At 56.4% G+C, this 21489-nt stretch overlaps 7 protein-coding genes across 19 annotated transcripts; 2 read left to right on the plus strand and 5 right to left on the minus strand.

The window, feature by feature from the left end:
* Positions 1-224: 224 nt before the first annotated feature.
* On the minus strand, positions 225-3985 carry LOC144181195 (uncharacterized). Of its 8 annotated transcripts, none has more exons than XM_077709557.1 (11): positions 3607-3985; positions 2927-3239; positions 2766-2859; positions 2533-2663; positions 2236-2424; positions 2099-2173; positions 1715-2002; positions 1516-1642; positions 1325-1430; positions 1101-1217; positions 225-814 (listed from the first exon to the last, which is right to left on the minus strand). In XM_077709557.1, exons 4-11 carry the CDS (start codon positions 2588-2590, stop codon positions 710-712), a joined length of 1065 nt encoding a protein of 354 aa, XP_077565683.1. In that variant the 5' UTR covers positions 2591-2663; positions 2766-2859; positions 2927-3239; positions 3607-3985; the 3' UTR covers positions 225-709. The 8 variants fall into 8 exon arrangements, with proteins under 8 accessions (XP_077565683.1, XP_077565684.1, XP_077565682.1 ...); XM_077709558.1 differs by having other exon boundaries at positions 2754-2859; XM_077709556.1 differs by having other exon boundaries at positions 2749-2859; positions 3607-3984.
* tmem243b (transmembrane protein 243, mitochondrial b) lies at positions 3232-5892 on the plus strand. 2 transcript variants are annotated; one of them, XM_077709565.1, is made up of 5 exons: positions 3232-3634; positions 4612-4820; positions 4939-4989; positions 5067-5171; positions 5248-5892. In XM_077709565.1, exons 2-5 carry the CDS (start codon positions 4743-4745, stop codon positions 5365-5367), a joined length of 354 nt encoding a protein of 117 aa, XP_077565691.1. In that variant the 5' UTR covers positions 3232-3634; positions 4612-4742; the 3' UTR covers positions 5368-5892. The 2 variants fall into 2 exon arrangements, with proteins under 2 accessions (XP_077565691.1, XP_077565692.1); XM_077709566.1 differs by lacking the exon at positions 3232-3634 and adding an exon at positions 3652-3820.
* Positions 5893-5899: 7 nt separating this feature from the next.
* Positions 5900-12743, minus strand: dmtf1 (cyclin D binding myb-like transcription factor 1). 2 transcript variants are annotated; one of them, XM_077709547.1, is made up of 17 exons: positions 10262-12743; positions 9980-10064; positions 9575-9756; positions 8650-8863; positions 8493-8590; positions 8313-8424; positions 8179-8255; positions 7955-8112; positions 7825-7857; positions 7652-7761; positions 7354-7582; positions 7064-7215; positions 6825-6995; positions 6681-6757; positions 6455-6613; positions 6099-6357; positions 5900-6028 (listed from the first exon to the last, which is right to left on the minus strand). In XM_077709547.1, the coding sequence occupies exons 3-17, from the start codon at positions 9737-9739 to the stop codon at positions 5994-5996; spliced, it is 2049 nt and encodes a 682-aa protein (XP_077565673.1). In that variant the 5' UTR covers positions 9740-9756; positions 9980-10064; positions 10262-12743; the 3' UTR covers positions 5900-5993. The 2 variants fall into 2 exon arrangements, with proteins under 2 accessions (XP_077565673.1, XP_077565674.1); XM_077709548.1 differs by lacking the exons at positions 9575-9756; positions 9980-10064; positions 10262-12743 and adding an exon at positions 9357-9568.
* Positions 10092-12885, plus strand: cwf19l1 (CWF19 like cell cycle control factor 1). The gene is made up of 14 exons (XM_077709549.1): positions 10092-10331; positions 10402-10486; positions 10555-10639; positions 10713-10814; positions 10882-11096; positions 11172-11287; positions 11360-11444; positions 11516-11647; positions 11709-11817; positions 11879-11961; positions 12041-12250; positions 12323-12442; positions 12533-12630; positions 12690-12885. The coding sequence occupies exons 1-14, from the start codon at positions 10309-10311 to the stop codon at positions 12832-12834; spliced, it is 1608 nt and encodes a 535-aa protein (XP_077565675.1). The 5' UTR covers positions 10092-10308; the 3' UTR covers positions 12835-12885.
* On the minus strand, positions 12886-16260 carry LOC144181197 (CD9 antigen-like). Of its 2 annotated transcripts, none has more exons than XM_077709562.1 (7): positions 15909-16260; positions 14291-14387; positions 13895-13992; positions 13641-13817; positions 13471-13560; positions 13312-13395; positions 12886-13239 (listed from the first exon to the last, which is right to left on the minus strand). In XM_077709562.1, exons 1-7 carry the CDS (start codon positions 15978-15980, stop codon positions 13174-13176), a joined length of 684 nt encoding a protein of 227 aa, XP_077565688.1. In that variant the 5' UTR covers positions 15981-16260; the 3' UTR covers positions 12886-13173. The 2 variants fall into 2 exon arrangements, with proteins under 2 accessions (XP_077565688.1, XP_077565689.1); XM_077709563.1 differs by lacking the exon at positions 15909-16260 and adding an exon at positions 14936-15522.
* Positions 16261-16644: 384 nt separating this feature from the next.
* LOC144181194 (peroxisomal succinyl-coenzyme A thioesterase-like) lies at positions 16645-19483 on the minus strand. 3 transcript variants are annotated; one of them, XM_077709552.1, is made up of 11 exons: positions 19323-19483; positions 18687-18905; positions 18517-18616; positions 18262-18452; positions 18028-18191; positions 17830-17949; positions 17686-17762; positions 17504-17597; positions 17356-17436; positions 17102-17243; positions 16645-17032 (listed from the first exon to the last, which is right to left on the minus strand). In XM_077709552.1, the coding sequence occupies exons 2-11, from the start codon at positions 18880-18882 to the stop codon at positions 16908-16910; spliced, it is 1290 nt and encodes a 429-aa protein (XP_077565678.1). In that variant the 5' UTR covers positions 18883-18905; positions 19323-19483; the 3' UTR covers positions 16645-16907. The 3 variants fall into 3 exon arrangements, with proteins under 3 accessions (XP_077565678.1, XP_077565677.1, XP_077565676.1); XM_077709551.1 differs by having other exon boundaries at positions 17346-17436; XM_077709550.1 differs by having other exon boundaries at positions 17346-17436; positions 18262-18455.
* Positions 19484-20014: 531 nt separating this feature from the next.
* Positions 20015-21426, minus strand: ndufa12 (NADH:ubiquinone oxidoreductase subunit A12). Its single transcript, XM_077709564.1, has 4 exons — positions 21278-21426; positions 20983-21068; positions 20816-20903; positions 20015-20733 (listed from the first exon to the last, which is right to left on the minus strand). Exons 1-4 carry the CDS (start codon positions 21364-21366, stop codon positions 20559-20561), a joined length of 438 nt encoding a protein of 145 aa, XP_077565690.1. The 5' UTR covers positions 21367-21426; the 3' UTR covers positions 20015-20558.
* Positions 21427-21489: the final 63 nt, after the last annotated feature.

Raw genomic sequence — 21489 nt, forward strand, 5'->3', positions numbered from 1 at the left:
TTTTTAGAGCCCACGCTCGGAGAGACGCTCCGGGCCGTTGGGATGTCATGGGCTAGCCTTTTCTTCAACTTTCCCAAAGATAGCGCGGCCAACACGGAACGGCCACCGGAGCCAAGTGAGACGACGTCCTTCCGTATAACCCCAACGGTTCAGTTCAAAACAACAACAACAACCACCACGGCATCATGAGCTCACCCATCTTGTTGGTCATCAAAGAAACCCGGTCAAGTTGTAGTGGTGTTTATTACACAAGTCAGTAGTACAACATAACATGCTAGCTTGTAGCCTGAGTTGGCTGACAGTTTCTGTTGAAGGATGCTACATCTACGCTAAAGGACCCCCACAGTTGCCCTCATTCTTGCTTGACAGTGGGTGAATAATGGCTCGTAGCTACGGGGTTACGTGAGCGGCCCATTTGTCTAGGATACGGTAGCCGTCATTAACCCTCGCTCGGACGGGGGATTTCGGGGATGACGCTTCCCGTCAAGCTCGGGCCAGCCAGATCAGAGACAGAACAAAGATGGCCGCCACGGCCACGGCCAGGTTCCAGCCTCCCGCGTCGCCCTGAAGGACAAGCAAAGAAAAGATGGCGCCAGCGGGGAAAAGGCCGGCCGCCTTTTGCGGCAAGTCGGGCGAGCGGGCAAAGGTCAGATGCGCCATTTCTTTTCAACGCTGGGTCTAGTTTGGAGCGAGCCGTACCTGCTCCCGTCTAGGACGCCAGCTCCTCCCACCAGCACCACATCAAGCCCATTATAGCAATCGCGCCTAGCACGGGGGCCGACACGTAGGGGCTCTCGGGGGGGCCCGGCCGGCTCTACGGAGGACACACAAGGAAAGAAGTGGCCACGTGCCACAACAAGAGGGGGCAGGGGGGGGCACTCCTTTGATGCCAGGGTGGGGAGGAGGTGGTGACGTCAAACGGGAGGAGGCCGCATCCGTATCGGCCAAAGGGGCCTCAATTCCATACCGGGCCCACCTGCTCTCCTTTTTCTTTTTTTGCCTCCCCCAATTTGAGCAACCCACGGGGACCGCCGACCCACCGACCGAGGGGATTCTAACAAGCCATTTGACCTTCCCGAACGGGCCACGCTTCCTCTCACCTGCGCGCCAAGTTGGGCCTTGCGGCATCTCAGCTCGTCCTCCAGGGCGGCGCACTGGCGCCGGCTGTCGTCGTGGAGACGTCGCAGCGAGTCGAGCGAACGCGCCACGCGCCGCCGCTGTCGTCAATGAGAAAACGCGGCGGTCAGTCGCCGGGCGTCCGTGGCGGCGCGTGACGCGCGTGCGCGCGAGCGCGCGAGCGCGCGAGCGCGCGAGCGCGCGCTACCTCGGCAAGGGCCTCCAGCTGGGCGTCCCGGAGCTGGCGCAGCCGGAACCGAAGCCGGGCGGCTTCCGGAAGGTCGGCGGGCGACGGGCGCGGCTCTTCCTGCGTCCTGGCGGCGGAAACAAGCGTGGGCTTTGAAAGCCACCCACAGCCATTGGCCTCGGCGCGTTGGGACGCGGGAACGCGCCGCTTACACGTGCGCCGGCTGCTTTTGCTCTTCTTGTGTGACTCTGCTGCTCAACTCCTGGTTGGCGTGGCCCAGCTGGAGACGTTGGCGGCTCAAGGACGCAAAGTCGTCCCCCGCGTGCGCTCCGTCGGCACCTAAAGAGCCGGCCGCACGTGACATTGCCGTCGACGTCAATTTGTTAGCTGGCGCACGCCATTCAGACTCGCCTGGGTCACCGTGGCAACACACGGCCCCGCTTTCCGTCCTCGGGCCGAGGACCGGGCCTTCCCGGCCCGCCCGTTGGCGGGAGCGCCGAATCTCCACCCCGAGCCGGCAGAGCTCCTCCTGCAGGCAAGCGATGTCGTTCTGGCTCTCGGCCGCCGCCTCTTCTCCGGCCTCCTGCAGCGCCAGCGCCACCTCCTCGGCCCGGCGCAGCGACGCCTCGGCGTCCTCCAGATGGCTGCGCTTCTCCCGCTCGGCCGCCGCCAGCTCTTCCCGAACGCGGACGTACTCAACTGGAAGGGTTGGTGCATGGGTGGAGTGCGGAAAGGCCGTTCAGACGTCAGATTTGGGCTCGCAAGCACACGGACGCGGGCGACATCCAACGGTACCTTTCAGCGAATCCAATTGTCTGGTGAAGGTTTCCGCCTGATGGACCTTGGCCATTCGCTGGTCCTCCAGCATACCTGGCGAGAAGGAAAAGAGGCATAAAGAGCGGCGGGGAGACGCAACGGCCACTCGTTCTCACTCTTCATTTGCAGAAAGTTCTCTTCTTGTCTGCAGGAATCATTCCGAGTCTCCTCCAGCTCCATCAGGAGCTCCACCATGCGGAGGCGGAGCTCTTCCACCCCTGCCTCCTCCTCCTCCTCCTCCTCCTCCTCCTCATTCAATTCAGTGGCATCTCGTGTCACGTGACACACGTCGTCCTCCAGCTGGCCTGCAAAACCACACGCCGGCCGGGGGGCGGGCCACCACCAGACGTTTTCCACCAGGTTTTAAAATATTTCCATGTTCTTTTTCATACGTTGGGGACGATCCCACTGACCGTACGAGTCCAGAACTTCCTCGATGAGGGGTGGCAGCCGTCGTCTGTTCAAGTTCATGTTGAGGGCTCCTCAAGATGTGAGCAGTCTCGTGCGCCGAAGACTCCCGTTTGTCGTTGTCGTCATCGTCGTCCTGAAAGTCACACGGACAAAATGATCACGATCACTCACTCGGCACTAATATCGACTGGAAAGCGGTTGAAGCTGGACGCAATTACTACACTCGTGTGATCACATGCAACTATGGAGTGACGTCAGCGTGATGCGCACGAAGGTGCTGTCGATGTGCCGGTTGCCATGGAGACGCCAACGACCTTGACAATTCGCCTCTTAACACGAGAAGGATTTGAATAATAGGTATTTTGGTGAGGGGATGGAGGATGAAGAAGAATGTACCCGCTGACTTGGCTGTCTTGCCGCGGCACCGCATCTTCCCCATCACCATCACTGGAGTCAGTGACGGTGAACCCTGCGTCACAGCGTCGTCATCATTAACGCTTTCCAGGCCGATCAGCGAGTCCGCTGTACAATTAAAAACGACGGTGTCAAACTATCCCATATGTATACAACAAGGCGTTTGGGACTTTTGAGTTTGTCTGTGGTGTTGAACCGTTTTGTCTTGAGAGAGTGCCTCGGACTTCAAGGGCGCGTCTTTAATGCGTCATTGCTGTCGCATCTCTATGACGAGGGCTCCATAGGTCGCATTTGCCTGTAGGAAAAGCCGATTAGAATGCTGTTTGTGGATGCGTGTATTCAACCAAATGAATCCAACGTTCGCCTTTGTGTCAATTAGTTGTCGAAAAGGCCTTTGCATACTAGCGTTTTCGCAGGAATTTTGACAAGCCGCCAATCCACTACGCTTCTTCTTCTACGAATCAGTCATTCACCAGCGCCGTCTTGTGGCACTCACCCCGTACTGCATGTCGAAATTGCATTGCGGCGTTTAGAGAAAAAAACAAATCGTTTTGTCGGCTCAGTCAAGGCAAATACTACTCGCCTTTAACGCACGAATTCGGCCCCTGCCCTTTAATTCCCGCTCATCGATCCTGTTTGTGTGTGCGTCGTGTAAAGTTTACTTTCCACCAGCGGCGACGCTCTCAGCTCGTAAGTCTTTCGCCTTTTTCTTCTTCCTGGGCTCAACACTTGGAAAGGCTGGAGTCCGAAAGCTCGCCCTGATCTCTCGAGTTGCTCGCTTGCTAGCTTAGCCTGGCTAACCCGTTAATTGACGTCGGCGAGCGAACGTTAGCACGAGGAGCTAACAGCTGCGAGTCGTGCTTCGACTCGGGTTTGGTGCGTATTTCCTTGGGTCAACTCCCTTCCAGTGGACAGGCCACGACACGACTTGACCGGTTCATTTGAAATGTATCTGGCTTTGTTTTGCTTCCGTTTTGGCCGCTCACTCGTACAAGAGCTGACCCCGGATTGGTCGCCACTCCCATCACAGTGCACACATGGACAAACGCGGCAAGCTGACTGGCGGTCAATGACAAGATCTGGGTGCAAGAAAAGCCACTTGCGCAACACTTTCCACAGTTTTCTTGTTGATCTCGTTTTCCCTTTTAATGGGAGCCATTGTTTCCTTGCAGCATCACAAGTCCGGGGAGGAATGCGCTTTGTAGCCTTAGGGCCAGTCTGTCAGGCAGTCAGGCAGTCAGGCAGTCAGGCAGTCAGCCAGCCAGGCGGCCAGGCGGCCGACCGGCCGGCTTTTAAGCTGGCATTCTCTGATAATCGCCCTGTTGTTTTCTTGGCTGGGCTGTTGATTGCACTCGGGTTGCCTTGTGACCCACGCCGAGTGACGGAGCGTTCGTTCAGTGGGAGTCCAGATTTGTGCCACTTTCAGCTTCCACTTTTCGTCTCTCTGTCGTGTCGCATGACATCAAAAGAGGAAGTGGAAATCACTTTTCTCGACAACTCGGAGATGCCAACGATAAATACCATTTAGCCCCTAAACAAAATTGAAAAAAAAAAAAACAATGTCCATGTCTGGGTTTGGGGCTCCAGTCCAAAAATAAAAAAGTTTGGTGGCCAAAATGTCTTAAATTTGAAAGAATGTGAACTAAAACCTTGCGTGTGGTTGGCAGGTCAACGCGCGTGTGGTCCACGCCAAATGTCCCATCGGCCCCTGAAAGCTAGGCACGGCGACACGAGCTAGCGCAGGCTGGCATGCGACGGCGACCCGACCTGTCCAGGTGGCGGCGCTGCTGAGCGAGACATGGACGAGTTCGGCAGCAGGACGTACGGCACCAGCGGCCTGGACAACCGACCGCTCTTCGGCGAGACGTCGGCACGGGTGGGATTTGTGCGGGAAGCCGGCCTGTGTGGATGGAAACAAACAAAAACAAACAAAAACAAACCAAACAAAAACAAACCAAACGTAACCCCTCTTTCCACTTTTGCTGGCTTGTCAGGATCGCATCATTAACTTGGCGGTGGGAGGATTCACGTCTCTGGTCGTGCTGGTACGTACGTCCACCAATGAAGGAGAGGATTTTCAAAGTGAAGCCAATGAAAAGAAGGAGGCATTTTTCCCTTTCAGGTGACGGTCATCAGCTCTTTTGTCTTCCCTTCGTTGCCGCCGCGGCCGCTCAACATCTTCTTGGCCGCTTGCATGCTGCTGGCCTGCGGATCCACCATCTTGCTGGTACGCCCAAATGCTCCTTTTGGTGACGCCCGGTGCAGAAAATGAGCCCCGGCTGCCCCCCCCTCTCTGTTGTCAGATCTACTGGTACCGCCAAGGCGACCTGGAGCCCAAGTTCCGCAAGCTGATCTACTACAAGCTGGCGTCCATCGTGCTGCTGTGTCTATGTGCCAACCTCTACTTTCACGACGTCAGGTGAAGCGGCGCGCCTGAGCCCACGCCGGGAGTCTTCCCCGCGTCGCTTCCCGTCCGCCACCCGTTTTACGTCCGTCCGCCCGCCGGCTTGGCGCTTCGGTTGACCGTCCTCGGGTTACCGGGGTTCCACCGCTAAATGCCCAAGTGACGTCCGCTAGCCGGGAGCCCGTCTTTTGCCCGTTTGTTTTTTGGTTTTGTCCCCCCCCCCCCCCCCCCCCCCTCCCCCACGCCAAATGTCAAGTCTTTCCAGACATTCCAGCGGTTGGCTTAGGAAGAGTGACACATTTGCACTAACGTTGGTTAAATGTCCGCCGAAGAAGAAAGCAGACCTCGGCGCAGAAAAGCACAGAGCGCACACTTCCACTGGGTTTGGGTTTCAAGGCAAACGCCCCCCCCCGGGGGAATTTTAGGTCCCACACTTTTCAGCCCTTCTCCATCCCCCCCGGAGAGTCACCACTTTGGGATGCTCCGAGCCACTTGATGCTTTTCTTTGTATTTAAGATGATGGAATAAATACGTGGAGCCTGAAGAGGAAGTTGTCCGTCTTTGTTGTTCTTTATGGCAAGACACATGATGGGAACATTTGGCAGGAATTCACAGTATAACGAAAAAACTATTCCGCTCGGAAGCCTAATCGCAGCCATCCTGGTTCTCCAAAATGGGATCTGCGGACAAAAGAGGGACGGCGCCATTGAGCCGCGGCCGGACGCCCGTCGGGTCGCGCGTCGGCCTCACCCGTCAGCGTGCCGCCGATGCCGGGAGAGGGCACGATCAGGACGGCGGCGACGGACGGACGCTGGGCCGCGGACGAGAGGGCTCGCTGGACGCAGCCCGCCGCCGATGGCTTGTCGCCGGGCGGCCCCTCCCGCTCCGTCTTTTCTGACTGGTCCAGAAGATGGGAGGGGTGGAGACGCTCCTCCTGGCGCCGTCCCTCCGTCTCGTCCGAGGCCACCGTCTGGATGATGATGCCGTCGGCGCCGCACAGGCCGTCCGTCTACGGAACGGCCGTGGGGAAAAAAAAACGGCGTTCGGAAGAAGAAAAAAAAAAGGCGTCCTGGCGCGAAGGACGCCGGAAGCGGTGGACCACGCACCGCCAAACTGTGCAGGATGATGTGCTCGTGCGACGACGAGGCGCTGGCGCTCAAGGTCACCGTGCCGTTGTTGGCCAAGCCCAGCGGCGGCGGGCCCTGACCGGAGGCCGTCTGCAGGACGTACGTGCCCGGCGTACTGGTGGGCTGCAGCTGGAACGACTGGTGGGGCGGGGACACAAAGCGCGGTGGGGAAAAAGTCCGGTGCCGACCGGCGCTCCGGCCTTACCGGAAGGATCTCGAAGGCCTGCAGGGCTCCGCCGTTCAGTGTCACCGTATCGGCCTCCCCGCCGACCGCCGAAGCGTCTGAGGGGGCGGAGACGGCGGCGGACGTTTAAACGCGGGACGCGGGAGCCCACTGGCCGACTCTCACCCAGGTGCGCGATCTGCACGGGAATCTGCAGCGCCGCGGAGCTGCTTTCCTCCAAGCGCCCCCCCACGCGGATCTGCAGCGAGGAAGAGGCGGAGGCAGAGGAGGAGGAGCAGGAGGAGGAGGAGCAGGAGGCGCTGGCAGACATCACCTCGTGGAGGCCCTTGACCAGCACTGCAAAAAGGCCAAAGCGTCAATCCCTTTTGGGGGTGCCGTTTGGGGCGGGGGGGGGGGCTACGCACCTGGGAAGGGCACGGCCTTGTGATTGGCCACTTGTCTCTTGATGCTCCACCATTTGGAGCGCAACCACTGCGGCGAGCGCACGCTGCGCCAGCCGCCCGCCAGCTCCTCCCACTTGATTTCGTTCTCGTCCACGGCGTCCAGCTCCAAAATCCTGCCGCGGAGGGTGGAGCGACACATTGAAAATGGCGTGGTCCCGGGCCATCCGGACCATCCGGGCCATCCGGACCATCCGGACCATCCGGGCCATCCGGACCATCCGGACCATCCGGGTCATCCGGGCCAAGCGTACCTGCGCGCCAGGACCAGGTCGTCTTCCTTGGTCCAGTCGGTGCCGCCGCTGTGCTTCCAGTTGAGGTAGTTGAGCCACTTGGAGCGGCACTGCTTCTCGGAGCGCGTGCCCACCCGGTTGGCCACCGAGGCCCAGGACACGCCCCCGGTCACCGCCGAGCCCGGCGACGCTCCCGCCATTTCGTAGACCACCTCGGCCAGGCGCCGCTCCTCCTCCTCGCTCCACTTGCCTACGCGGCGGAGGCAGCGTTTGGTGGGCACGCCGCCGGAAGCCCCGGCGGCGTGAGGCGGCGCGCTACCCGTGTTGCAGGTGTCCTTCATCAGGCGACAGCGATCCTTGACGGACGAGGCGCTGCGGCCCAAGGCGGCGCCGATGGTGGCCCAGTCGTTGCCGTGGCGATCCCTCAGGCTGAACATTTCAAAGATCAGCAAAAAGGAACCGCCACCGACGACAAAAGAAGGGCTCGCTCACCCTTTCAGCTTCTCGATCTCCCCCGGAGAGTACCTAAATGGTAGGGAGGGAGAGAGGGAGGGAGGGAGGGAGGGAGGCAACGGGTCAATGCCCGCCCGACCTGGCCTCGCAAACAGTCCGGCCCACTCACTTGCCCACGTGGTTGCGGTTGTCGTACATGCGCAAGACTCGTCGGTAGACGGCAAAGAGCGGCCTGTTGAGGCCCGCCGCCACCGAGCGGTAAAAGTCTTTCCTCTCCTCTTTGGACATCTCGAAGACGATCTCGGCCGGGTCTTCCACGCCCCGACCCTGAAGGGGCAAAAAGGCAATTCAAAGCGTCTCTCTCTCTCTGTGGGCCCACGTCGGCCTTGTCACCTTGACGTATTGTTCGATGTTGCTCATGAGAATGTCCGTCTCTTCTTTGGACCACATTCCTTGTTTCCACTTGTGACCTGAAAGTAGCAACCAAGTCAGGGCGTCGCTCTGTTTTGCCGCCACCGCCGCCATACCTTTGTTGGCGAGCGTATCTTTGTCTTCTTTGGTGGTGAACCAGGCCTGGCTGACGGCCGCCACCTCGGCTTTCTCGTTGGACGACAAAACCTCTTCCTCGTCGCACAGAACCTACGCGTGACGGCGGCGGGAGCGTGAGTCCGCCGCCTCCCCGAGTCGCCCGACCTCCGCCGGCCGACCTGAATGGGAGCCGCGCCCCCCCGAGCCACGCAGTCGTCGTCATCTTCCGTGGTGGTGGTCGTCATGGTGACCTCGAAGCTCCCGCAGTCGTCGGCCACTGAGGACGGCCTGGCTGTGGTGAGCCCGAACCCGGCGGGGTCCCGTCCGGCGTCTCACCTGGCATGCCCATGAGAGGATAAGACGCGGCGGCGTGGGAATCCTCCGCCGAGACGTGGGCCTTCTTGGCGCGGGAGTGGCCCTCGTCCTCGCCGTCCTCGTAGTCATCGTATTTGCGAGAAACGCGCTCCTCGGCCGGGGACGGCGGACCGGAGTGGACGCCGCCGCCGTCCTGCGTCAGCACGAGTGATGATGTTTCCACCGCGCTCATGGCCTGAGATGGAAGAAAAAAATGACATGATATATCCCATTCAAGTTTATCCCTAAAAAATAAACCTCTTAAATCAAGAAAAAATTGATAACGCATTTTTCCAATATTACAGATTAACGAGTATAATTTAAATTGCGCTGTCATCATCCAAAAGATTTGATTTTTTTTTTTTTACATGATCCATAGGAGCAATTTTCAGTGTTTACGCGGATATCGCACTTTATTCCGAGGAACACAATGTAAAAAAGACAAAGGAAACGAATAGTATCCCAAAATTGCTGGCCACATTTGGACCATTTAATGGGTTTGTGCACGTTTTCGGAGCGCATATATGCAAATGTAACATTGTTTGTGCCATTTCAATGAGTGCCGCTACTATGACAATTGTTGACTATTACTGACGCAGAAGTTAAAAAAACCCAGCTGTCAATAGCACTGATCTGTTCTCCTAGTAATATTACCACACGAGCATTATTGGTTAGATCACTCTTATTACATTATCAACAAGTCCGCTAACTCGGCTACACTAAAGGACAAAAAAAGCTCCGGCGCCATTTTAGCGTCCAAGGTGAAGCTGGTGAACATTCGCGTGAATCCAAGCATTTATTTTCCAATTGATGGATACGTTTGCGGCGCTGAACACTTCTTGGGGTGGTACCACATGGGTACCGCGTGGAAGAAAGACGTTTATTTGCAGTTGAAATAGGTACTTACTTCCTGTTTTTGGTCCGGGAACTTGCTAGTGACCAGGATGCAGGCAAGTGCCAGGATGCAGGCGCTTGCGACGCGCTCTGTTCGCCGACCGGGGCGCTCGTTGCAACATGTCGGCCCTTTTGTGGCAGTGACATTCGAGAGCCATGACTTCACAAGTAACTCCATAAACAACGGAGCGTGTCCTTTGGAATAGTCACAGATTGCACCATTTCCAATTTCAGACGAATTTGGGTTTCTTACACGTGAAAAAGGCAGTAACTCGACTGCTTACTAATCAAAATAAAGCACACAGAAGCACACACACTGCCACTCCCATAAATTCAATCCTAGCCACGTCAATGAGGTTTTTTATGAACAACATCATTTAAGAGAACATTTCAGTGGGGAAAGCCACACGAACTTAACTGTATAACAAAGAGCGCCTCTGACTTATACTGCTTTAAGATGGCGGCCAGTCAGTCACGCCGTGATCTTGGAGGCTTCTTGGAGACTTCCGGATTGAGAGGTCACGGTGAAGTTGACGAAACAAACAAAGCGAGATGAAATACAATACATTTGAAAAGTTTTATTTTTATTCGTACACATATAAATCGTTTTTAAAAATCGAGTCTATTTATGGTGATTTTAACAGAACATTTCAGTCGGCCGTCGTTTTCCACGGAAGCTAATAACGAACGGAACACTCACTCCGCTCGCAGGATTCCCCGTGGACCTGGCTTCTTTTCAATTCGTAAATGGGGGAACAGGCAGTCAAAGTGTGAGTAGCGCCGATGAAACGTTTGCCTTTGTGCTTCTTCCCCGGACCGAGCGTTGGCCTCGTTTTGCAGCTTGGTGTGCGGGGACGTCGCAGGCGAGCTCAATGCTCTTTTCAAAAGAGTGGAAAGCATCCAGAAGAAGACGGGGAACTTTGATGTGAGCTCGAGCACACGTTTTGGCGCGCCGCGTCCTTCACGTATCAACACGGAAACTTTTGCGTGCAGCTTCTTCTGTGCGTCGGGGAATTCTTCGCGGCCACACCCGAAGCCGAGCAAGAGTGGCAGCTCTACAAAAGCGGGGTGAAGAAAGGTGGGTAGGAAGGCGCTCATCTCCTCTCGTGACCAATGTAACGTCGACGTCCCCGACCCATGGCTTTGCTCAGTTCCCATCCACACGTACATTCTGGGCGCCGGGAGTCCGGAAACGGCCGGCAAGTTCCCCGGCCCGGACGGCTGCGAGCTGGCCGACAACATCACCTATTTAGGTACGATGGCCGGCGGCCTGGTGGGGCGTGGCGTCTCTGTGGTTCTGGCTCACGCGCTGCGCTCCAGGTCGTCGCGGCGTCTTCACGGGGGCGTCGGGCCTGCAGATCGCCTACGTCAGCGGACGCGAAGCCGCCCGGGAGTCTGCCCCGGACCATTGCTTCGCCTCCAAAGACCTGACGGACCTTGTGGCCCCGCTCGCCATCGGCGCCAACTTCCGCGGCGTCGACATCCTGCTCACGTCACAGTGGCCCAAGGACGTGTGGCGCTTTGCCAATAAACCGGTAAGGGTCCGTCTCTCACACACACACACCGGGGGTTTGTTTTTCCGCCGACCAGGTTTTCGGTTCACTTCCCAGGAAGTGGATACAAAGTCGTGCGGGAGCGGCGCTCTCGCCAACGTGGCGGACAGACTGAAGCCCAGATATCACTTTGCGGCTTTAGAGGGAGCTCACTATGAAAGGTTACCTTACAGGTGAGCCGAAGAAACTCCGCACCAAAAAACAATGTCTTCTTTTGGGCCTTTGACATTATTTTTTCCCCTCAGGAATCACACAGTGCTGCAGGAGAATGCCCAGCACGTCACCCGCTTCATCGCCTTGGCCGCAGTCAACAACCCCGCCAAAAAGAAGGTGCGTGGGCTGGCCCACCCGCCTACACCACCGTTGGGAAGGATGACGCGTCAACGCCCTTTCTCGCACAGTTCCTGTACGCCTTCAACATCGTGCCCATGAAGACCATGGAGTTGTCGGAGCTGGTCAAGCAGCCGCAAGACGTGACGGAGAGTCCTTACAGGGGCCTGGCCAAAGGCCAGGAAGGCGCGGTCAAGGGGGAGGTGAGCACGCCGCCCGGTCTTGCGCACGAGGGGGCGGTCCTGATGGCTCTCTTCCGCCCAGGAGCCCAGAACTCAGTTCTTTTTTGACCTCGGAAACACCGACGGCGCCGGCAGAAAGAGGCCGCAACAGGGCGAGCGTTCGGGACCGAAGCGACCCCGCAAACTTGCCCGTAAGTGACGACCCGGTCGCGCGGCGCCGCGTGGCCAAACTGACAGAATGCTGTCGCGCAGCTCTTCCCCCGGGGGTGGAGTGTTGGTTCTGCCTGGCCAGTCCCGAGGTGGAGAAACATCTGGTGGTCAGCATCGGGACGCACGTGAGTCGGCCCCCGCCGCCGCCAACGCCACGCCAAGCTGCCGCTGGCGGAGCCTCCACCCCTTCCTCTCTGACCGCAGAGCTACCTGGCGCTGGCCAAGGGAGGCCTCAACGCGGGACACCTGCTCATCCTGCCCATCGGGCACTACCGCTCCACGGTGGAGCTGGCCTCCGAGGCCGTGCAGGAGATGGACAAGTACAAGGAGGCGTTGGTCAGGTTCTACCGGAGCCGGGACGAGCGCTGCGTGATCTTTGAGAGGAACTACAAGAGCCAACACCTGCAGCTTCAGGTGGCCCACCCGACATTCAGAGGGACGCCGGCCGGACTTCAGTTGGACGACCGTCTTTTCCTTTTACCTCAGGTGGTGCCCCTGCCGCTGAAGTCCTGCGCTAGCGACGACATCAAGGAGGCCTTTGTGCAGCAGGCTCAGAAGCGCAAGATGGAACTGGCCGAGATCCCGCCCCACAGCGATCTCAAGCAGGTAGGTGGGCGGGCGGGCGGGCTTTCGGGCCACTGGCGCCGGCCCATCGTGCCGCTCTCACCGCCGGCCGCGTTCTTCATCCCGCTACAGCTGGTCTCTCCCGGCGAGCCTTACTTTTACGTGGAACTGGACTCTGGCGAGAAATTCCTCTACCGCATCCAGCGCAATTTCCCCCTGCAGTTCGGGAGGTAAGGAGCGTCACCCTCGGGACGTTAGCCAAAGCGCCGACCGCCTTCTTCTCGGACAGGGAGGTCCTGGCCAGCGAGGCGCTGCTCAACGTTCCCACCCGGGCCGACTGGAAGGAGTGCAAACAAAGCCAAGGGCAGGAGAAAGCGGCGTGCGAGCGTTTGAGGAAGGACTTTCAGCCCTTCGACTTTGCCTGGGAGGACTGAGGGGAAAAAAAATGTCATCTTGTAAATAAAGAAGCTTTTTTCCATCCGGGACACCTTTCGCTTCTTTATTTGGCATACAACGGCAATGCAAAAATGTCAACGTTAAAAGTTAGTGGCGATAAAAGTCAAACGGGTTCCTCAAAGGGGTTAGCGTGTTTTGGTGAAGATGTGCAAAGTCAAAAGGCTTCCGAGTTTTTTTGTTTTTTTTTCCATGGCCAGCCAAAGCAAAGTGGACCGGGACGCTCCCGCGCTCACGTGGGCCACACGTCCATCCCGCGGGCCCCTCCACTAAAACAAGAATAACTCCATTAAAAAGGCTAGCCTGGGGGGCAGGGGGGGTTAGACAAAGTCTCTGGATCGCTTGATGGCGCAGCATAGCATCATGCTGAAGATCATGCCGAAGACCTGGCCACCCCAAAAAAAAGGAAATGATAGTAAAAAAAAAAAAGGCCAGTGTAAAGTCAAAGTGGGACGTACCATGATGACGCCCACGCCGATGCCCACGCCTCCCAGGATGTGCAGCTTGTCGGTGAACATCTCTTCAATGGCGGCCGGGCAGCTCTGACGTAGGGCAGGAAAAAGATCCAGTCAGACAACGGAAATGGCCAGAGCGGGGGGGTGCCGGACGGCGGTTACCGTGGTGACGAGCACCTCCAATCCCCCCATCTTGGGGCAGATGTCCTTGGCGGCGTCGATCACCGTCCCCGTCGGACCGCAGCAGTTGAGCTGGGGGGTGAAATTTGGGAATGGTACTCGGCCGGGGCCGCTGGAATCGTGGTCCCCCGCCCCCTGGCGAGTGATCTTACGCCAAAGTGGATGAGGCGAAGGCTCTCCTTGAGCGCCTCCTGCCTGGTGTCCTTGTAATTGGTGTAGGTCTGCTTGTAGAACTCGGTGAGCTCTTCCACCACGCGCTCCTTGTTGGACAGACCCCAGATGCCCGCCGCCACCTCCACGGCGAAGATGAGCAGCAGGAAGAGGAAGAACTGGCGCCGGAGACAAGCAAGCTCTCGGTCAGCCTCTTCGGCGGCCGACCGAGCCAAAGACGGAGGGGAACACGGACCAATCCCAGCATGCAAGAAGACTCCTTGATGGCGCCGCAGCATCCCAGGAAACCCACCACCATCATCAGCGCCCCGGCGGCGATCAAGATGTACACGCCTGCGAGGGTTCAAAAGACAAGAAGACGGCGGGGCGGGGGAACGGGATTCTCGGGACCCGCCGGGCTATCTGGGGACACTTTCGGGACCATCCCGGGTGGCCGGCACAAAAGGCGCGTTCCCGCCCGACGGGGGAACAAAGAGCTGGCTGTGGGAAACCGGCGGAGCGCCCGTCGGACAACGGCGCCTTTTAGGCGCGCGTCCCGGTGTGACGGCGAAGCCGCTTTTGTTTGGCTTGACAAACCTTTCCGGACGTCAACAATTCTAGTTTCCAAAGTGGCGGGGCCATTCTGTCTTACCCGTGAAGAAGACGGTGGAAGAGCCCTCGAATAGTCCCGAAGTTCTGGAGTCGAAGCGCAGCCACAGGCCCACCGCCACCACGGACGTCCCGGCCAACTGCGGGAGGACAAAATAACAAGTGAGCCGAACGGAGTCCGTTTGGCCATGGCGAGAAGTGCCGATCTCCAGCCGGCGAGCCGCGATCTCCACGCGTCATCAAATGGTTCCTCTACGCTTCCGGGAGAAGGAGAAGGGTCACTGGAGACGGCAGGGACATTTTTCACCACAATGAGTCCACGTCCCCCGAGAAAAGCGCGGCCCGGTGGACTTCTCCCGATGACCACGCCCTCCTTGGCGGTTTTATCGCAAGCCATCAATGCGTCTTGCGTCAGCGCCCAGGCCAAAAATACAGGGGGAAAGTGTAGACAGAGTTTTCAGTGGCCTTTCACCACGGTGGACGCCAATCAAAGCAGCCCTCCCAGTCCGAGCGGCCGTTGCGGCAAACGAGTTCATGTCGAGGTCAGGTGCCCCGAGGGAAATGGAACTGGGCTGAAAGGGAACGCGCTCCGACGGCTAAAAGACAGTGGGAAGCGCACCCGGGCTAACCACTTCAAGGAATACGCAGGGAGAAAGAAAAAAAGGGACTGAAAAATGAGGCCACCTACCCAGAAGAGAAAGTTGAAGATAAAGAGCAAGTATTTGACGCACAGCACAATCCCCATGTCCAGCTAATGCGTCCAAGTCGTACCGATGAGGAAAAGACTGCGCCGGGGACTCAAGCAGTCGAGTCAAAGGGAAGAACGGGAGCTGGAGGCCCTGCCTGGCTTGGCTTCTTCACCTGAGAGGTCAAGTGGGAGGGGCTTTTGCTTTGGCGAGGGGCAGCAAGTGACCATGATCGGCATTTATTGGATTTTGAACACCACCATGACTTGCCATCAAAAGCAGCATTGTCTTGCAACAAATGTAACAACAACATTCATGGCAGGCGCCAAGATACATAACAAAATGATACAAATGTTTCCTTTCTTAGTCTGATAAATAAACGTCCCATTAGACGTGACTTTTAGTTTTACTAACTGTTACACAATATGACCTCGAATAACGTTCAAGATAAATAGCATGGCGGCGTGTATCAGGTGACTCGTGTGTTGTCAGTCGTTTTTAATTAGATCTAAACAGCAACACCCGTGAAGTACTAAATACACTAGCAGGAATTTCGGGAAATGTCGCTGTTCTGTGGAAAAGCCCTGTAACTACTCAAGAGTTGTTATTTATTTTTTTGGTCCAGGTGAAAATTGATTTGACTGTACGTATAGTCATTGATTTCCCAATGACCAATTTGGTCATACGCAGCTGGGTATGATGACAATTAGGCTTTTGTCAAGTCAATGATGATGACATAGCCTACGTCTGATTTTATTATTCTTTTTTTTATTCCCGTTTGAGTGCCCAAAAGTGACTCGTCGTTAAATTTGGCATTGAAAATATCAGGCTTAAAATGATGTTTGAAGTGGAAACCAAAGTAACTTTCGAAAGTAAGTTACTTTCAGAGAGAACTTGCCACTGTAATTAATGGCAGGTGCGCTCCACTCATTCATTCACGCACTCACTCACTCACTCACGCACTCAATCACTCACCCAGAAGACAAAGTTGAAGACGAAGAGGGCGTACTTGACGCAAAGCTCCCAGCTGCTCAGTGCAGTCGTCATCTTTCCTCTCTGCTCCTTCGGCGACTGAGAGAAAGCGCTAATAGACGTCGGTCTCCTCTCGTCTCGTGTCGGCACCGCTGGGGGGCGTGCCTCGGGCTCGGAGCACTTCGGCTTTCTTCGGCTCTTTCCGGAAGCCACCGCCGATCTCGTTACCTTGACGCACGAGCGGGCGGGCGGGCTTCACCCCAACAACGCGACAATATCGAGCGCTTGGTTCGGGACAATCCCACAATAAGTATGACTGAAAAGGGGGGTGGAATAGGTCATGGTTCTTTCTGACAACACCTGACAGGCCAAATTTGTGGCTGTCTGTGCGAGCACTCGGACACAAAAGAGCTAGTGTGAAGACACCCCCACGTAGGACGAACAATCTTGTTGCTGTGTGAGTTTGTGTGTCTTTCCTTTTCTCCTTTTTTTTCCTGCCCCACCAAAACAAGGCAGCCTTCATGTCCTCACAAAGGCTCCCTTCACCGCTCCTCTCACTCACTGCGAGTGAGGAGGCTGGCGAAGAGGACATTTTCTGCATGTTTTCACCTTCAAGTCAGCGCTGACACGCAACGGCGGCGCAACAACGTCGCAGGAACGTCTCCGAGTTACAAACAGAGAAGCGTTTTGCTCCTGGTGTTAGAATTTCAACGTAAGACTAGGGAAGAAAGATGAAGGATTCTCCAACTGGAAGCGGCTTTATTGTTCGACGGCAAATACAGGGGGAAAACAAACAAACGGGAGCCCGCTAAACATATCTCAAATAGTGATCAAATGTACTATCATGATGGTACGCTCAAGCCAATATGTTGGAAATGAAGCGAACGGATGGAATGTCTGCGCGACCCACCGTCCAGAAAATGTCCGCCAAAATTCGGGAGGGAGGGCCCGAGTGTATCGTCGTCGTCGTCGTCCCAGCTGCCCGGGGGTGAAAGAGCGGGCTCACATCCTGGCCCTGGGAGGCGCCGGCGAGTAGAGGTGGCGCCGGAGGAAGGCCAACATCTTGCGCCAGGAGTCCTCTTGGGCGTCCGAGTGGGCTTTGGGTTGGCCTCCCCACAGCATGGTGACTAAACGGAGGGCGGCGGCGGCAACGGGTGAGCCACGGGCCGTAAAAAGGTTGAGGCGGCGCGCCTCACCTCGGGCCTTCTGGCGGTCCCACATGAAGTTGGTGGCTCGGAAGTGCGGCGAGTACGGCGGCTCGATCAGGTGACCCGCGTCGGGGTACTCCAGGCGGGTCAGCAGGTGCTCCTTCCCCACCGAGCGCATCATGCGCTCCATCTCCATCACAAATTTACCAAAAAGAGGGGAAGAAAAAAAAAAGAAAAAGAAAAAAAAAATACACTTATTTATACGCAACATCAAGTCAATTTGAAAACGGACCTTCGCTCACATCCTCGGCGTACTCCACAGTCGGATGATTCTGGTCGTCCTGACCGTTGACCAGCAAGAGTGGGCACTTGATTCTCCTCACCTGTCAAGCGGAAGAACGTCACACATAGACGTCAGCCGCCAGGGGGCACCGGTTGGGCTCAACTCACGTCCGATTTGCGGGACAGGTCGCCGGAGACGGGCAGGCTGAGATCTCGCCAGATGAAGTTTTGCTCCTCGTCCAGGCGAATCTTGCTGACGTTTCTGTCACCGTCGCCGCCACCAGCACACCACGTGTGTTTATTTAAGTACCTACGTGGAAAATTGGCGTCGGGCGACAACCTATCCGTACGTGGGTAGGCCGATTTGACTCAGGGGCTGGTCGCGTGGAAAGAAATGGCTGCCGCTGATGCAGACGCAGCAGGCGGGCTGTCGACGGAAACTGGGGTCAGGGGCGCGGCCATTTTGCTGGCTAGCGGCGGCGGCGACGGCTCACCTCCACCAGGGTGCTCTCGGCCGCCAAGGAGATGGCCACCATGGCGCCCAGGGAAAGACCGAATATTCCCACTCGATCGGGGAGGACGGCGGGATGACGTCTGACCAGGTCGAAGGCCGCCTGGCCAGAAAAAAACAAGGGGCGGCTCCTCTAAAATGGCGGCGCTCCACCACCACCACCACGGCGCCGTGTCCTCACCTCAAAATACTGAAACTCCAGGTCGGAAGAGGCCAGCTCGCCGGGGGCAAAGTACTCCAGCGCCAAAGAGACGTAACCGTGCGAGGCCAGCAAGGCCGAGCGGTACTCCAGTAATCCCCCGCCGCCACCCCACATGTCCAGCAGCCCCGGGAAGGGTCCCGGACCTGCGGGAGGCGCCCATTGGACCTTAGTTAGACGGTCGGTCGTCTCGGCTTGCCGGCGGAGCGCGTCCACCTGAAGGAAGGAAGAGGGTCCCTCGCACCCCTCGGTCCTTGAGCTCCAGTCTGCGCACCCCCGGGGCCAAGTACCACCTCTCCACGAGCTGGCGCGCCAGAGGGAGGCGCTCCCCGAAGTCGGGGCCCACGTGGCCGGCCAAGACGGAGACGGTGAAAAGCATGGGGCCCAGCACGTTCCTCTTCCTCAGTCTGCTGGGACGCCACGGGGTTCCAGATGGGAGCGCCACGCGCGCGCCCGAGTCGTCCCGCTCACCTGAGGCCCGGGCGGCTGCCGGGAACCGCTCGCATGCTCCACAGCAAGCCCATGGCTTCTCTCCCTCGGTACGTGCCTCCTAAACTGGCGTCGTCTGCGACTGAAAGACAAAACGACGTTCGCTGGGTCGCCTGCGGACAGCGGCTGCAAAATGGCCGCCGGTTTCAGACCGGAAACGGCTCCGGCGGCGTCGCCGACGTAATGGGCGTAGGCCTCCCAGTCGTCTTGGTCCTCCGACCGGTGCTCGCAACGCAGCGTGACGGGCGCTCCGGGGGGCAGATTGTCCACCCGCACCCTCCAGGGCTCGTCCACGAGGGCCCGCGTGGGCGCCACGGACAAGAGGGGCGGCGCGGAGGATTGGGACATGACGCCAACTACCTTCACCTTGCCTGTCATCCAATTCAATCAAAAGGGAAGAGGAGGAGGAGGAGGACGAGGAGGAGGAGGAGGAGGAGAGAGGAGGAATTGTGAGATTGTGAGACAAGCACGGCGCAATGATCAGGTTCGCCACCGATGGTCGCTATTTTACCACTTGCTAGAATCGAAAAGCATCAAGTCACAGGAGACAACTTTTCAAAGACGTTCAAAATGCCGTTTTCTATTTCGATGAGGTGCGGTCGTGCGCAGTTATTCAATGTTGCTTTGGCGTGCAAGCGCAAACATCCGTCTCGACAACAAATAATCTAACCCAAACTGCGGAAGTACGAGTAAAAACGTGATCTCTGCGACCGTAAACAACGCGTCAACCTAAAATAGACACAAACGATCAAATACATTGCTTTTTGAACAAAAAAAATGCACTCCACCTGCTGTCTATGTCGCCATTTCTCTTGCCTGTGGACCAAAACTTCTTTATGTTTAGCCAGCTTCGTTATGGCTAGGTCATCAAAGCGAGCCGGAGGAAGGCGCTTGTTGATGACGTTGCCGTTTTGGCGTTGACTTCCCAAACCTCACGTGAAAAGCGCTCATTGCTTGCCTCGTGTATACGTTTGCGAGATAAGAAGTGGAATACGTGATGTATGTACTACGATAACATGTACATGAAGTTAATGTACATAGAATTCACATCAATTGCACAAGTCTCTCCACAGTACTAGTCAGAATGGTTGTTTGACCTAAAAATCATGAACGATCTCAGGAAAGAAACTTTAAAACTCAATATAACAATGGACATATTCAAACAGCCTGGGTCCACCACGGCGGGAGACTTTTTTTGCCCCACATAGAGGATTAAAAACCCCGAGTTGTTTGAAATCAAAGTATATAAAAATGTACCGACCTGCTGGCCGAGGACGTTGTAAACGGCGAGATCGCTTGCACCAAGCCCGTGGCTCGTTCCCTGCACCTCAGAAATAACCTTCATCCACTTGACATCGTGTTGAGCTCGATCATCCAAGACGGGAGGTCAAAGTTCTTTCGTGAGCACAGAAACGTGTCAGTAGATTGGAGGGGCCAGGGATGTCCCATTATTCTCCTCATAAAAAGTACACCCAGTGCGTCGGAAGTCAATCATTTATTTCACATTTATTTCCAACAGTGCCCAAGATGTGCATTGTGGTGGACATGACTCAAAGCCTGGCAAATAACGAAACCATTCTGAGAAGAAGGAGGCCCTGTAGTACAATGCAATGGATAGAACTCCTCGATAACCTGAATAGTCGCGCCAAAATTGGGGGATATTTTAAGACCAAGCTTATATCCAAAGATCACGGACCAGCAAGTAGTATAGGATGGTTCATGGTTACTGTCGTGCAACGTTTACCCTATTCGAGCCCCATATGGGTCATTTTGGGCTCTTTTCTAGTTCATCCGCCAGGGGGCAGCGTGCACTAAAATGAAACCAATCCATGGCGTTCAAATGTCATTTTTTGACACATTTTAGACAAGAGTGAAGCCAATCTGCTTTTGGGAAAACACAGTGCAAAATGTTACTCACAGGTATAAATAAAAGAAAATAAGATGCCGGGGTCATGAGTGAATAAGATTTACTGAAGCGGGACGTCTTTACAGAGAACCAGATCCCAGGCGGGATGGCTCTGGAGTTACTGGGCTTTGGGGGGCACCCACTCGTGGATCTTCTTGCGCGTGGTGGCGTAGGGCACGTATTGCTCCGGCGTGCCGCTCACGTTGAACTGGTGCACCTCGGCCAGGAATTTCTTGGCTTCGGGCGGGTGCGTGGTGGGGGGGTTGTCCGTCATGCAGTGGAGCCAACAATGCCTGGCGACAAGGGAGGGGGGGGCGGCCGTCAACACGCGGTCGTGCACTTGTTGGACATGCCAACTGTGAACATAGACTTAACCATTCTGCGGGCACCATGCTGCCGTCCACCTCCCACAAAGTCTTCTTCCCATTCATCTCGGTGGTGTAGATGACCCATCGATGGCGGCCTGCAAACATTTAGGACACCCGGGAGGAAAATGAAACAAACGACTGACTGACTGAGACTGTGGATGCTGACTTCCTCACCAAAAAAATAGTTCTTCTTGTCCTCGTAGTATTTGTTGCCATATTTGTCCACACCGATCAGGGCTCCCGTCTTCACGTCGTTTACCCTGTCACGGGAGACATTAAACAATAACACAAATCAATCTCAGCGCTAAAGCTACACTCCCGTTGAAAAACAACAAGCTTTGCGATCAACGTCAGCTATGGAGCTAGGGTCAGGGTTGGGGTCAATCACCTGCCTGACACTGTGCGACAATGACAGTCATCGTCAATATAGTATTTGGAAACACGTGTCGTAATGATCACTTCGACGCACCTGAAGAGTTGTAGGAGAAAGCCCCGGACTCCGCCATGACCTCCTATTTGTCCCAAAGCCCGTCGGACAATGTTGACGTACTCCGCCATTTTGAGGGACTCTATTTGGAGGCGGAACTATTTGGAGGAAGGGGGGGACTATTTGGCGGTGGCAACGATTTGTCCTGCTTTCAAAAATGCCCGGACGGCAACAAGCACAACGCAATTGGGTTC

Source organism: Stigmatopora nigra, chromosome 23 (assembly GCF_051989575.1).
Source record: "Stigmatopora nigra isolate UIUO_SnigA chromosome 23, RoL_Snig_1.1, whole genome shotgun sequence".
NCBI lineage: Eukaryota > Metazoa > Chordata > Actinopteri > Syngnathiformes > Syngnathidae > Stigmatopora > Stigmatopora nigra.